Here is a 15,662-nt window from a genome sequence, read left to right as displayed (position 1 = left end):
GAGGCATGCCTAAGAGTTTAATTAAACGCTAAGTCTAGTAGTTGAGACAAACATTGCTGGCCAGATTTCCAGAGTTTGATGAAGCAAGACTAAGAAGCAAAGCACAAAGGAAGAATGTATTAAATTTCAACCCTAATTTTGGAACATTGACAGCTTAACATTGCCTCGCATCACATCAAAAGGGCACGCTTTGAGATGTGGGTAGTTGTTTCAATCACGTCTAACCAAAGCAATCACTTTGGTCAACTTTATCACATACCTAAACTTTTTCAGATCGAAGCATAGAGTATTAGAGTAGTGATTGCAATCACTTCATCACAACCACTTCTAACAAGTATGATCGACTTGGAGGCTCATCATCTACATGATAACATCCAACATATCAACTCTAGTCTAGAAAGTATAATTGTGTTAAAAATGAAGTAGACTAAGGTTTGTATGAGACCATCATTTCCCCACCCACATTAACACCATCATCATTTTATCTGTTCACCACTTTTTCCAATATTCTGAATTGTCTAAGTAAAGAAAGACTCTACTGCAGATGATTTGATGATTAAAAAAAAAAAACAGTCCTGTCAAATTCATGTTAAGAATGACTTTTAAAACTTGATTAATAGAATTTAGCATCTATGAAGGTATTAGATATATTTTATGGTCTTACCAACAGGAGTTGAACACAAGAATGCTCCAAATGCTCAAATCTGTCAAGTGAGAGACGCTCTAGCATATAGTGAACGTGCTGGGAATTAAATATATTAAATGAGCACTTCTTGAAGAGTAATTGCAGAAACTCAAAATGTGGACTGCTATCTCCAATTACTGTCAAAAGATTATCCTGCAAACAAGAGAGTTCCAATGGACAAAATTCTTATCAAACTCTGACGAATAACCCAATTAAAAGAATACTATGGAAAATCAATTCATTTGACAAAAGCATAGAGAAAATAAATAAATAATTACCAAACAAAGATGGATAAGCAACAAAAGTATCACAGATTCACAGGGTTCAACTTATTAAAAACAAAATCATGGCATTCAAACAAGCTATTGTAGTGGAAACCTTAAATTCAGGAACTTCCATTCCCAATAGCAACCAGTTGCATACAAATCACATCTTTCCTCTAAAGAAATATGAAACATAATAACACTAAACTTCAAGGACCATCAATATAACATTTGTGACTTGTGAATTGTGATAGTCACATTTGTAAGACTAAAATGAATCAGTAGTTAGCACATTAACACACCTTCAGGGATACCCTAAGGTCAAACAACTAAGCAAAGAATTTCTAACAGATTATGAAAATACTGAAACCATAAAGGAATGTTCTATACTCTGCAAAGAATTTCCACAGCCTAGTTGAAATTGAAAAAAAAAAAAAAAATGAAAGCAAATGGTCACAGTTCGTTAAAGCAAATGAACCAAAGGTAAAAGAAAAAAAAAATTAAATAAAATTAAAAAATCCTTATCACCTGGGCATTTCCTCCAGCCACTTGAGTTAACACCTTTTCCAGTGCATCAAATATTCCCTTATCTTTCACTTTGTCCAGCTTATGAAAGCACTCTTCTGCTTTAGCAGGATCTGTGAACAATGCTGACATTTTCACAATTGATATCTTAATTTTCATTTCAATGTCCTCCAGGCACTGGTCCTGAAAAATAAAGAATATCCATCTGTTGAAAATAAATAATGACACACCCCTAGGATAAGACAAATTTATGCAGCAAAAATCCTTCTTGACAACCAAGTACTTGTGACTAGTTAATTTGCAGGGAGTCTAATAGTTATTGCTAGTTCTATTTTTCTTTTCTTTTTTTTTCATTCACCTTTTCCCCTACATTTTGGAGTCAATACTAAGAAGAAAAGCATAGTAGTAGGATGGCTAAGCCAATCATACTGATAATATAGATACTGATAGGTACCAATTCCATTAAAAAAAATTTAAAACAAACAAAAATAACATTTAGGAACTATCAAATCCAATAATCCTTTCATGGCCAAAATGAAGCAGTACAGAAAATACTTATTTCTTATAAAACTAAACAGTAACAAGAGTAGCTGAAAAGTTCAAAATGGTACATCATCTTTGTTCTGGAGAGCTAAGTAGTCTTGTATCTCCTTTTGCAACCTGAAAATTAACATAACATCAGAAAGGGATGGGGATTTCTATTATTACATTGGCAGAATTGACCAACCAACAGCACCTTCGTTTTTGAGATAAAATGATGTTCAACACCTTCAGATGAGGAGGTGTAAAAAGTGAGAAAATGAAGACCCAGTGCTTAGTTATCTCCTTAGTTGAAAGAGAAGCAGGAAATAGATCCTCAGCTAGCAAATGCTCCACTCTTTCAGGCCTGAAAATCATAAAACAATCAGTACATCTAACAAGTAAGCCTTATGTTTCTTTGACCAGCGGTAATGTGTGATTTAGCCCTACTTGAACTCTTCACAGTCTTTTCCATAGCAAAGCATCAAAATTTTGCAAGGAATCTGTTCCAGGGAGTCACTGAGATCCAAAACATGAGGAGCGCATTTTGTGCAATATTCCTGATAGACTTCAAGCAACTTCTTCAATGCTTTCGTTCTGACAGATACCTACATTAATTTCAGATGAAAAGGTAAGATGAAGAAATACAGTACAGATAGCACTAGAAAAGTATTTAGTTCTGACTTGGCATATAACCTTTTTGTCACGCAGCCTATCTGCAATAAGAGAAATTAGTTTAGAGGGGAATGATTTAAAATTATTCCTTGCCAAATCACACAGCACAGTCACTGCTTTTGCCCTCACCCCATCATCAAGGTCTAAGAGTCGACCTTCGAGAGCACCTGCCAAGTCCACAAAGTTAAAAATCAATTATTAACTTTAGTATCAAGAGATGATGGAACAAGACATGCTAAGGGAAATAGTGACAAGATGCTTCAGTTTTGGGCCTTTGGCAGCTTACTTAGAACTTCAGTTTTGGAGCTTTGAGAGGATTCAGTGATTTCAGTCTCCAGTTCATTGGCTATGTACAAAGTTTTTGCATGTGAAAGAGCATTGAGTCTCACTTCAGCTGACTTATCAGAGAATCTGTTTAAGAACTCCATAAAGAGATAGCGATAATCTTTGGCAACATGGTTTCCGGGCAATGAAAGAAGTTTCCCAATTAAGTTTAAAGCTTTTATACGAACATCTACTTGATCTGTCTGTAAATTGAATTCCATTATCAATTGCAAAAGTGGCCAAAACAACTACTGGAAAAAGAAAGATTTTACAATAATGGGCAAGGGAAAGGAGTGAATGAAACAAGATCAGATGGGGATGAATTCAAATTTGAAGTTCACTATGTGCATGTCGAGCTTATTTGGGGCTTATCTACACAAATAAGTTAAAAGTTGGCCAAATGTTAATGTTTGAGAAAAACTTGTTGGAATAAATAAGAGGAAAAACCTATTCCAAGCCACCCTCAAACAGAAGCTTTTTAGAAAATCTATTTTCTAAAAGTTTGGACAATGGCATGTCACATTAATGATATTTCTGAAATTCCAATGTCTCCCTATATTTGAAGAGCTCTAATTCAGTGATACATGTCTCTATTGTAACTTTGACAGTTTGACCATCATTAATTTGAAAAATACAGTTTTAACAGTTATATACCCAAACAACTATTTTGTTCTAAAAAGAACTTTCAAGGTGGATTAAACCAAACATATTAGAAACCTATTTAATAAGCCAATTTTAAAATATCTTATCCAAATAGATATATTTGGAAAAAAAATTTGCCTGGCCAAGCATGCTCTAGTTTTGCCAAATAACTAAGGATATGGCAAAGGTAAAACAAATTGAGAAATGGAATGGCTAACCAGTAATTCATTGGTCAAGGTAGGAATGACAGAAATAAGCATTTGAGGAGCACAATGGAATATTTCATATATAATCTCGTGGTAATATTCTTTCACCATGCTTCCGACAGCATCTCTGTTCAGTATACAAGATCTTAAAAACCTAGCAATAATGTGCTCAAGCTTGCCACCATAATTCTGAATGATGTAAATAGCCAACCGTTTGGAAGCAGAAATATCCTGGAGAAGAATCAGTAAACATAATTTAGCTGAATAGAGGACTTTCCATTTACCTAACCAAGGACTAAAATATATTCTCAAAAAGTACTCATTTCTTCTAATCCAGGAAGTATCAAAAAGTATATATTCTCAGTTTCTATTCTCTGGTCCATTTCTAGAATAAAGCTTTAAAATTAAAAAACAGTAGGATGGTAGAGCTCCTTTTACAATTCACAATCCAGCAAACTTATTCTTTCAAGTCTATTGCGTCATCTCCATTTCATTATCTTTTCTTCATTTTGCTTGGCGCTTTAATTCTGTTTGTTCTCAATATCTTGGGGCATTTTTTCAGTACTATTCCTCACTTTAAATGAATATGGATGATCTAAAACTCTATATACGCAATACTAACCAGCCAACATAAGCCATTTATTTATTTCCTTATATCTGTACCATTGGCCTAAGATAGAGTAGAAGCCAATGTTGCTAAATGCTAACTCAGGTGTCTTCACTTGTAACTCTCTATTCTATCCCACTCAATCTTTGACTCCTACTTCCAAACCTAAAGCTACACTAAGTAGAATCTCTCTTCTATGCTCATTTAAGCAATGTAACAAGTACCAGAACCACAACTGTGAAACTATTTTTCACATTGCTTATCTATGAAAATAACTTCAGTGTTGCTTTGTCATATGCAACTAAGTAGAATCAGAGCTTAGTCTAAGCCTTCTCAAACTTAAAATGAATTCTATTACTATACTGACCTTTGTTTCTTTCAGGAGATTTTGCAAGATCACGTCTAGAAGCGGTTCAGATACCTTTCCTTCAGATGAAAGCAGCTCAGAGCTGTTCTCCACCACTTTCTCCTCCAAAACATCTGTCATTATAGATGACATAGCATCAATCATACTCAATGGGTGGTGGTCCCTACAAGAAAAGGAAGTAATTTTATATCAGTGGAACTAATCCCATCTAGCCATAAGCTACTATTTATAGTTTAAGAAATATCAGAGAGAACTGCACAATAAATCCCCACTAGTTCTCCAATTTAAAGAAAACTAAGGTATATGGTTGCACACATATCACATTGACCTCCTAGAGAGAATTAGCTTAATTAATGCCTCAGATTCAAGATAAGGTCAATTTAGTAACCATTTAAAAGAGTAGAATGTATCAACTTCACTTTATGAACCTACAACTTCCTCTAGTACTATATGAACATCTCCCAAATATTTCTACTCACTTGGACCAGCTGAAGGCAATCCTACTTCTACTGGTTGTCTGGTTGTGGTTGAATGAAGATTATTGCATATTTATCTTGTCAGGCTTAAGATTGGCATGTAGACATTCTAATCACAAATGGGAAAAACATTTGGAATGAAAAAGAAACAGTAGGCACTTAGACCACAGCTCTAATCAAACTTCACAGAAGTTAAACAAAAATAAATCATAAAGAAAAATCATTTTTTATTGGCAACTTTATATATATATATAAGAAACACCCATAAGAAAAAGCATAAAATTCACATGGAAATAGGTACAAGGTGCCTATTCAAGATCAGAGGCACTTTCCCTTTTCCTATTCCTTATTTTTTATTTTCAGATAGAATTCACTATGGCATGAGCTTCTACAGATTTTTTTTACTTTTTGATTCTGCAGAGTTTTGTGTATTACATCCCCACATTAACATTAAAAGCATGTGTCGAGAATAAATATAAAAAAACAGTCCATAAACATATATTCTCATTCATTTAAGAGAAATTCATAACTACCTCCTAAGAACAAGGGATACAAGATCTCTAACTGTCTCCCAAAACCTAAATTGTTGCCTTTCACTGTGCAAGCCCTCAAAAGGCAAAAGAATTCAAATCTGAATAGATGGCATGTATTAAGAGCATACTTAGTTCTATCTTCTTTCAGCTTGCATTGTTGTGATTAAAACTGGCTAAAGATTGCACAAGAATACCTCACTCAATCCCCAAGAAAAATTCTGGATAAGCTTAGACTTCGATGAATTGATTGTGGATGAAGGTTTGATTTGGTGAAGGGTAAATAGGGCTGTTTTTTGTGTCTTTTGGATAGTCTTTTTTTTTTTTTTTTTTGGATAGGTAGCTCACTACACTTGGGTTATAGAAGTGATAAAAGCTGAGTTTGGACACCACAAGTGGGATTACACTTGATAAGTCTAAAGATTCCTCATGAACTCAAGGAAAGAAAACAGATTTGCAAGATGCAAAACTTGAGACTAATTTCATTCATCCAAGGTCTATCAAATACAAGAGAAGCTCAGCAATTTACAGGCTTTTGAGCAGCTTAATTCAGTATAAACAAACATAATTCCAATTCAAAATGCACTATAATTGAGCTAACAAACTAACAAGAATAGAAATTTCAGAGAAATTAATTTCAAATATTCAAACTCTAATTTAGTTTCTAAATTCATGCAGCCCTTTTTCTTGATTTTTTTTAACTTGATTTCCACATCTTAACCAAGCTTGGACAGTCCATAATCAGCTCCCAAAATGCCATAGTCTGCTACTAAATTAATCATTTAATCCATGCGCACAATCAATTAAATCCAAGCTCACCATTTAAATTTGTCACCAATTTGCCTTAGAGATTAATCCAAGTTCAACGGCCCTCCAATTGGATCCCAATATTATTAACAACCTTCCTGAAATCTCAAAATGCATTCTACTTTACATGGTTTACTCTAAACAAACATATCAACCTGTTCTAATGGCACACAAATTACTCAGAATTCATATCAAACAATTACTCATTGCATTAAATGTATTTCTCAGTAACTGAATTGAACAAATTTTACAATGTTGCACAAGTTAGCACTATAAATTGAAGATTTCCTTATCAAAAAGTTCAAACGGAATCACTAACTAAGTTTTATATGCTGTTCTATGTAAGTGACGTGGTGATCAACCTATTCCACCTTCTCCATGAGTTTTACTATTTCAATAACTTAAGGAGTATAAAACACTGCAGAGTCAGTATCAGCGAATACAAATTTTAAAATAAAAAAAATATAATAATAATAATAATAATAATAATAATAATAATAATAATAACACCAACAACTTACCTCACAATGCTGAAAAAGATTTTGAACATTTTGAGAACTAAATCTTCACAACCAATATCAAGCATTATCACACAAAAACGGAGCTTTGCAACAGTTTCCAACAGTTGAACCCTTTTATCCAAGAAGGCGTGTTTGGTATCATCAAGCTCCGCAAAAATACTTAATAGAAGTCTAAAAATATCCTGGTTACACGAGGGAAGAGAGAGGTAGTGAGTGAGAGAGGGATAGACAGAGAGAGGATACAAAATTATAATTATGTAATTTCCATAAATTTAATAGATAGAGAAGGTTAAAAATTAAAATATAACACAAGGATAGTATAAGTGCATTTTATAAAGTCAAACTCTACCCTAAAAGTTGCATCACTGAAATCAGGATTTGGTGCCAAGACCCGGATAATTTCACAGAAGCAGATACCAACAAGAAGTCTAACATCTCTATCCTTGTGCTTTAGCAGAGCAAATCTAACAAGAGATCTGCTTAAAGGAGTCAACATAGATTTCAATGATTCAGACTGTTCTAGCTGTTCCAAAGCATCTACAGCTTCCTGCAGCAAGAACAACTCAGATTAAGCTAAAGGGTTTTATGATATCCTGAAACATAAAGCAGATGCTTGGTGAAGGAAAAACAAACTACCCTGTGTTATCTACTATCTAGTTCTACTTGGATAGTACTGCATAACAAAATATTAAAAAGAAGCCAGTAAGATAAGAGATGCTGAAACATGCTCTTGGTCCTCAACAAATAAGAAGCTCCTTATTAAATATAAAACTGCACTTCCAATCCTTGCAGTAGTAGTAGTAGTACTAGTAGTACCTTAAACTTCAACACAGTTGTAGAGACAATCACTTCAGCAGGAAATTGAACATGAAGCATAACAAAGTCAAAATATATCTTAACAGCACACTGATAAGAGAACTTATTGAAGTGAACTATAAAGAAATATTTTATTACAGACAACAAAGAAACAAAACACTCTAAAGATGAGAAACCCTCTTAAACTAGTGAAATACAGACAGAACCATCAAATGAAGCCCACCAATCTTGTAGGCAGCACACTACTTAGTGACTAACATCTAAACCAAAAACGTGTCAGAATAGAACCAGATTACTTATTCCACTATAGTTCAATCTCTACCTCTTCGTAATAAGCCATTACTACCAAAGTAACTTCTCAATAACCCCATCGGATGAGGCCATTCGTGGAAAACAAAATTATAGTCGATTACAAGCTTATGCGGGTTTAAAAACTGAGAAATCAAAATAGTTTCCAAAGAAATGCAAGCAAATGGCACTCTGGAAGAAACGGAATGGGGGTACCAGATAATTTTCCATATTTACGTCGAAAAAATGGGGAAAAGCGAATAAATGTGGAAACGGAGTATTTATACTATACAAAAGTGTAGAATAAGAAGAGCGAAGGAAGATAGCGTTACTTTGAGTAATTTGACGAGAGTGTCTTTGCCGGGGCAAGCTTTGTGAGAGGCAAACCGTTGGCTGATTTTAACGATTCGCCCGGCGACCTCCGACTCCGATTCCACCATTTTTCTGTGGAAAAACTGAGTTTACAGTGGAGAATTTGAGCAGGGAACCCCAACCCTAAGAAATTGAATTGGTGAAACAACACAAGTTCTTGCCTGCTTAATAACAGTATATGCCGAGTGCGGAACCTTTCCCGCGCTCTCAAAATGTGATTTAAGGGCCTGTTTGGATTTCCTTAAGTTGAATTAATAAGGGCTTTTTAGTAAATGACAACATTTTCATTTTTGCAAAGAAAATAAAAGATACAGATGGAAATATTACGTTTGAAAACTCACAAAATGATTTTAGAAAGTTATTTTTAGAATTTTTCAGTGTTTGGTATTCAAGGAAAATGAAATTAAAAAAAAAAAAAATTATTATGATCAACAAAAAAATGTTCAATTTGACAGAAAATGTCATCATAATTTTTTAATGAGAAAATATTTTCAGAATTTTTAAATTTTTTATCCCACTTCCCTCTACTATTTTTTAAATTTGTTTCCGAACTATTATTATTACCACCACCACTACCACTACCACCATTATCAAACCACCACCACCAACACCAACACCACTACCACACCACCACCACCAGTGCCACAAATACCACCACCACTGATATTACCACACCACTACCATCATCACATAATAATAATAATAATTTTAGGCAAAAAAGTGTCGGTCGCCAGTCACATAGAAGGCGACCACAGTGGTCGCCTTCTCAACCGGAGAAGGCAACCCAGATCTGGTCGCCTTCTCCTTCTCCGTGACTGGCGACCGTTCGCCGGTCGCCAATCACTTTTTTGCCTGAAATTTCGGCGGAGGGTGACTGGATCGCTAGTGACTTGTGATAGCATGTCATTTATCGAATTTTGGGCTTCATTGGTTCAAACTGAATTGTTTATGGGTGTAATTGCACCTTTAAAAAATTAAAGAGGCTAATTGATTTTTCAGCTAAAGTTCAATGACCTATTTGACCATTTTCCATTATTATTATAACAAATACTACGTAACCAATAACAAATAATACGTTCATTTTAGGAAAATGAACCAAACAAAAACATGCAATTTCTTAACTTTTTAGCCAAACAAAAAAATATAATTTTATGACATTCAGCCAAACACTATAAAATTAAAATATTTTCCAGAAATATGAGTTATTTTCTGTAAATCATTTTTCGAAAAATATTTTTTTTTTCAGGTTCCAAACAAACCCTAAGTGGTAAAGTTTGAAACATCTTTAAATCAAAAGGCGTGAGGCTTTTCTGCCCCTCGTTGTGCCGCCTTGGCTGTCCGTCAGCGGGCGAGAAGGATTGTGCCGGGTTGCACCTATGGGCTGGGTTGCACCCATCATGTTCATTGTTTTTCCTAGGGAAGTGCAAATGGAAAGACTATGCATAAGGACAAATTGGCAGCCCAAATATATGGCGGTGTACACTTTTTAATCTTGAGTTTTTGTTCCATATCGGGTTTTCCTGATACCTGAGCTCGAACTCGAAGTCTAGAGGTTCACCGTTTAAATTCCTTAGTTATTAATGTCAAATATTTTTTTCTCATTGATAGCTTATCCTGCAAATATGATGTACCCTGTATTTTGAAAATTTTGGAAATGTAATGTACAATATCATATATAAAATAATATATATGAATTATTTACTCACACTCAATACTGTTGTAAATACCATAATAACATACACAAAGGAGCATATCCAAATTCGATGTACATTGAGAAATATAACTCGTACATAAATATTGTGTTATCATTACGATTAAATAATTAAATCTACAACTAACAACGTTCAAATTCCTATTTTCTTATGTATCGTCTTCACAGATAAAATTTCGCAATGTTTACTTAATTACACATACATTCATTCCAATTAAACTTTGGTTTACTCTACTCAAGTTCGAAAACAGTATGAATATGTATGTATAGACTTTCAGATACTTACACGCGCATTTCAGTGGCAAAACTTTGAATAATATTGTTTTTGCATGTGAGTAAATGGCCGGCCCGCCGACGACAAAATCGCGTTTGGGAAATGTGTTTCCCAAACTCGCATTTCCCAAACGCGTTGTTGTCGCCGGATAAACGCCAGCCAGCGATTCTAATATTATAGCCGCATTTGGGAAATGCGGCTATCGTATGCAATACAAAAGTCGCATTTCTCAAACGCGGCTATGCGTATACGACAACCGCGTTTGGGAAATGCGGTTTTGACCCCAACCGCATTTCCTAAACTCGTTTTTCTATTCCTGTCAAAAAAAAAAAAAGGCTTCCCATTGTTGTCCAAAATCATTTGTCCCTTCCCATTTCAGTCAAAACCCTGCTTTTCCGCCCCTCGATGGGCCGCCTTGGTCGTCCGTCAATGGCAAAGAAAGATCGCGCCGAGTAACATGCGAACGGCTCGAACAAATCGCCCACCATATGATGATGTGGCAGGGTGGGGATTCGTGCGTGATCTTCGAGCGATTGGCTGGGAGCCTGTACATTATCTGCAAGATGACTGCGACGTGATGCGTGGGGAAATGTTTAGCAGGAAAACCCAACACCTGGCAGGAGTGTAGGACATGCATGTGGTTGAGGAGGACATGACGATGAGGTCCGTGCACCTATCCACGGCATGCGACCTTGAGATTAGTATAAAAGGCAGGGGTGGTGTTCGTTCCAAACCATCATCATCAACTATTCTTCTTTTCTTGGACTTCTCCCTTAGTCAATAACGTAGTACGTCAATTGTCTTCAACAATCCACCCTAGTTAACAATAGTAGTCCACCTCTTGTGGTTGAGCTTGGTAGTTGGACCACTTGAGCCAAATTTATTTCCTTATGTATAGTTACAAACTTTTGTAGCGTGATATTTTTAAGGGTATTGAGCCCTATCAATCCAATACATTTTCCGTACCCTCTACCCGATATCAAACCAGTTTTATGATGGATCCAGTCTATTAAAAACTATCAATTACTAACTATTTCAAAACATGCCATCAAACTCCAACAAAACAATAAGGGGTTGAAGTGGAACAAACAAACATGTTATGCATCGATACAAATCAAACTAAATTGTCTTTGTTGTCCTCTATTGAGATAACATAACAACGGGGCGGCCCTATTAACTGAACAAATCATACAATTAACTGTTATAACTTACATTACAAGCACCCACTAACAAAATTGCTTACAATAAAAGTTTCTGTCTACAAATGCTATCTACACATCACAGCACACCACAAATTATCTGCACTGAAGAATACATGGCATTCTGTCTATGTTACATCATATGACAGCAGGGGCTCGGGGATCTTCCGAAGAAGGTTGCAATGAGCGAATTTTTATATCATACCTTCTATGCGTTGCGGTTTCATCTGGAATTGTGGAGTCTAATTCATCAGCTACGAGCGGGTAAGCAGCATCATCATCGTAAGCAGTTCCAACACGGTTGCCACATTTTCGACACAAAAGTTTTGTCCTCCTTGGGAAGAAGCCCCAGGAGTGCTTGGAAACGAAGTAGGGCATACATCGCACTTCTTTAACCTGCGTAAATCTGCTTTCGTCAATGTATAAGAAAGATATGATCCCTTTCTTGATGCATTTGCTGTACTTGGAACCAATGGTAGAGGTATTGCGACTAGAGGAGCAAAGATTTAATTCATATCCACAACACCCGCAACTGTTTGAACAAAAATGACTTTAAGCATAAAGAACAGCGCAAAATCAATGACGCGGCTTGCAATACATTGAATCAGTGGTAGCAACATTTTTGTGCAAAAAGTACGATTGAATTTGAACATCCACAAAAACTCATAACTGTATTGGCAAATGAAACAATTATTGCACAAAGCATCAAACTTTAGGCAAATTATTCCATGGATTCAGATTATGTGTCTGCAATTAACATATTATGTGCCTACAGTTAACAAATTATGAATAAATAAATTGAAGGCACGTAATATGTTAACTGCAGGTACATAATTTATTAACTACAAACACATAATACACTAATTGCATATACATAATATGTTAATTCTAGTAGGCACGTAATTTATTAACTGAAGGTACATGATATGTTAATTGCAGACACATAATATGAATATCGTTTTGGTTTTGGATTAGGCCCAGAATACAAGGTGGACCCTGGTCCATGGTATAACAATTGCAAACTTTATCAGCAGCCTAATAACAAATGATTTAGTTGTGCATTTATGAAATATTAAACAATTTTTTCCATTCAATCAAAATTATTTAACACACTCCATTGAAGGATTTGTTGGATTAGTTAATGATTTGAAAGGATTTATTTAACACACAATCCATTGAAGGATTTGTTGGATTAGTTAATGATTTGAAAGGATCCATTTTGACATTAAAGCTTGTTGGTTTTCCGACTCATTCAAGAAAACACATTCTGTAAAGCAACATCCTGAATTGACAATATTTTTAAAATGTCCCTTCCATTGTACTAAATGAAAATCTGAAGCAGAAGACCACTTCCATTAATATTTACATCTCGATTGCTACTTTTTGGGAACAGTCTATTTATATGTGTCTGTGTATTCAGATGTTGATAGTTTTAGTGACTGGACTGAAGGAAATTGGAAAACACTGAGCCTTAATGGTATCAACATTTAAAAGTTTCAACAGCTCATGATGGCAACCAGTAACAAGGAAACCAAAATGAATGGTTTCAGCAATTAATAGTTTGGAGGTTTTGAATGTTTCTGCTGCGTGAACATAAACACAGGAATAAAATAAAAAAGAAGATCAGTAAAGCGTGACACGTCAGGTTTCAAGATGCTTAGCTTATACAATTCTTACAGCTTATACAATTCTTACAGAGAAAATTAGAAAAATACTTTAGCAGGCTCGGATATAGTATAGATGACCAATAGATGAGGATTAACAGCAGCATAAAAGTAAAGAAGTACAAAATATATTAAATGAAACAAGTAGAGAAACAATGGATTTTTGGCAAAAATGAAATAAAGAACTACTCCAGATTTAAGAGTGAAACAAATTGCAAAAGACCAAGAGGAAGAAATAATCAATACATAATCCTACGTCTATTTGAAACAAACACAAAATTAGAAACTACCACTCCAACAGCAAAGGTGTATTTATTCTTTCCTATAGCACTAGCCAGAACAAATATAATTGCCACTCTGACGACACCCGATTCACACAAAAATAGGAAAGCTTAATCAAAGGGATGGAGACAATCAAGTTTTATGATGATTAGTGTTATGGATTGAAGCCTATACATGTTTAGGAAATGCATTCAATCAAACTTTGTCAAAAACGCATTTCAGAAAACATCTTCATGCTTTTTTCATTTGGCTAAAATATTAAATCCTAGAAATACATCGTAATTTATATTTAGGATTTAGTTTTTTTTTTTTAAAAGGCTAAATGCATTTACCAAATGTGTTTTGACTCAAAAATTTCCCAAACCCCACACTATTCTTCCCTATTGCACTTGCCAAAAAAAAAAAAAAAAAAAAAAAGCATGCTAGACAATTTCTAACACCATTGCTCGGAAAATGGGGTATTGTTAGAGTAAAATACTGGACAAAATGTTCAATGAAGGAAGTTGTATTTAGAATTCCAAATATGGGAGAAAAAGAATAACAGACAAGGGTTACTGCAAAAGCACCCTCGAACAAAGTATTTTCTGCGCAGCTCCAAGAGCTATAAACTTATAATGATCATTCAATGCCTTTCTCCTAGGGGAAGGTCTCTTTGATTTATAGTCTCATAGAACACGTAAATTAAGCATAAAATCAGGGAATAGAAATAGCATAATTATAGATTCTATGAGACTAAAAAAAAAAAAAAAAACTTTGTAAAAATAGTTAGAAAAGTATACCCAACTGTCAAATATAGGTTCTGCTGAAATAAAAGCTACAATATATATCGTAATGAAAGAAAAATCAGTACCTTCAGAGTTCAGATAGAAAGAAGCATAAGATAGAATGAAATTAATGGAAAATGAAAAATAAATTTAAAAAAAAAAAAAAAAAAAAAAAGAAGAATAGAGCATACCTATAAGTGACATCTCTCCGGGAAGAAGAGACAAATGAGGGATTTTTCTGAAAATCAAGATGATGCCCTTTAGGAGTTTCCATATATACATACATATACGCGCTTCTAGCTTCTCATTTGCAGTACTACCGCAGCGATCACTGAATGTAAAGAAGACTTTGTGGCTAATTAGTAATTACCCATCGTTTCCGGCGGAGTGGCTGAACTATGACGGCAAAATGCGGATGATCACCTTGCCCGTTCAAAGGGTAAAGTATTGGACTATTGGTCAAAGTGATAGTTTAAAATGGGTAAGAAGACATGGGTCGTGATGATTACGGGGAAAATTAGTGCCCTCCAGGCTCCATCACAACATTTTAAATTTGATTTCGGTATTAATTACCTATTGATTTGATCATATCCTATGAGCAATCTAGATTAATTTATTTTTATTAATTAAAATTAAAGTGTGAAATTTTCTCAGTATATATTCTCAAATGGTTTAAAATATGCATGTTCATGTATAAAGTTTGACTAAAATTATTTACAATTTAATTTTTTTATAATATTAAATTTAGTATTTAATGATAAATAATTTTACCGGAATATCGTTATGAATATAGTAAGTAGTAAGCAAAGAATAAACGATTATATTGAAATAGTTCTTGGTACAATATTTGAGCTTGTCCACTATGCTTGTCATAGATGCACAATTTTATACTAACTAATTAATATGGTCTAATAAGTGCAAGTGCTCTATACAAGTACAACGACTTTATAATAACTGTAACACTCTCCTCAATAAGTGCAATGAAACTTTAATAATTGTTGTGCATGGCTCCTTCATAGATGCGTCCTCTCTTTGGCCCTACATTTAAGTGTCTAGGCTATTGTTGAATTTGATTGCATTTATTGCTCTCATCGGATGTGTGCATAGTTTCGAGTGCCAGTGAAATCAGGTGAACTTAGCCAATT

General features: G+C 34.6%; 2 protein-coding genes across 6 annotated transcripts in view; both read right to left on the bottom strand.

Annotated features, from left to right (window-relative positions):
- LOC109177339 (sister chromatid cohesion protein pds5) overlaps positions 1-8,820 on the bottom strand; it is a 52,363-nt gene extending 43,543 nt beyond the window's left edge. Inside the window, exons 1-12 of one of the 4 annotated variants that reach the window (XM_019326665.1) lie at positions 8,584-8,820; positions 7,497-7,694; positions 7,148-7,329; positions 4,814-4,976; positions 3,852-4,070; positions 2,954-3,194; positions 2,689-2,834; positions 2,443-2,600; positions 2,210-2,359; positions 2,085-2,133; positions 1,468-1,656; positions 665-838 (exon numbers count right to left, since the gene is read on the bottom strand). In XM_019326665.1, the coding sequence (XP_019182210.1) occupies positions 665-838; positions 1,468-1,656; positions 2,085-2,133; positions 2,210-2,359; positions 2,443-2,600; positions 2,689-2,834; positions 2,954-3,194; positions 3,852-4,070; positions 4,814-4,976; positions 7,148-7,329; positions 7,497-7,694; positions 8,584-8,691 (1,977 nt within the window). In that variant the 5' untranslated portion in view covers positions 8,692-8,820. Of the gene's footprint in view, positions 1-664; positions 839-1,467; positions 1,657-2,084; positions 2,134-2,209; positions 2,360-2,442; positions 2,601-2,688; positions 2,835-2,953; positions 3,195-3,851; positions 4,071-4,813; positions 4,977-7,147; positions 7,330-7,491; positions 7,695-8,583 lie in introns of those variants that run through there. The other 3 variants (XM_019326664.1, XM_019326666.1, XM_019326667.1) reach the window with 3 other exon arrangements.
- A 2,862-nt stretch (positions 8,821-11,682) lies between these two features.
- On the bottom strand, positions 11,683-14,991 carry LOC109177343 (uncharacterized protein At4g08330, chloroplastic-like). 2 transcript variants are annotated; one of them, XM_019326672.1, is made up of 3 exons: positions 14,709-14,991; positions 11,907-12,339; positions 11,683-11,850 (listed from the first exon to the last, which is right to left on the bottom strand). In XM_019326672.1, exons 1-2 carry the CDS (start codon positions 14,801-14,803, stop codon positions 11,946-11,948), a joined length of 489 nt encoding a protein of 162 aa, XP_019182217.1. In that variant the 5' UTR covers positions 14,804-14,991; the 3' UTR covers positions 11,683-11,850; positions 11,907-11,945. The 2 variants fall into 2 exon arrangements, with proteins under 2 accessions (XP_019182217.1, XP_019182216.1); XM_019326671.1 differs by having other exon boundaries at positions 11,683-12,339; positions 14,709-14,990.
- Positions 14,992-15,662: the final 671 nt, after the last annotated feature.

This window comes from Ipomoea nil, unplaced genomic scaffold (genome assembly GCF_001879475.1).
Source record: "Ipomoea nil cultivar Tokyo-kokei standard unplaced genomic scaffold, Asagao_1.1 scaffold0804, whole genome shotgun sequence".
NCBI classification, from domain to species: Eukaryota; Viridiplantae; Streptophyta; class Magnoliopsida; order Solanales; family Convolvulaceae; genus Ipomoea; species Ipomoea nil.
The sequence above is the reverse complement of the archived record's forward strand: the minus strand, read 5'-3'. Positions and strand labels throughout refer to the sequence as shown.

What these genes read in the sequence shown, in the direction of transcription:
- LOC109177343 (XM_019326672.1), bottom strand. Translation starts at nt 14,803, where the DNA reads ATGTATGTATATATGGAAACTCCTAAAGGGCATCATCTTGATTTTCAG. An exon ending in CGGAGAGATGTCACTTATAG is followed by an intron (nt 12,340 to 14,708) that starts GTATGCTCTATT and finishes TTGTTCAAACAG; the next exon opens with TTGCGGGTGTTGTGGATATG.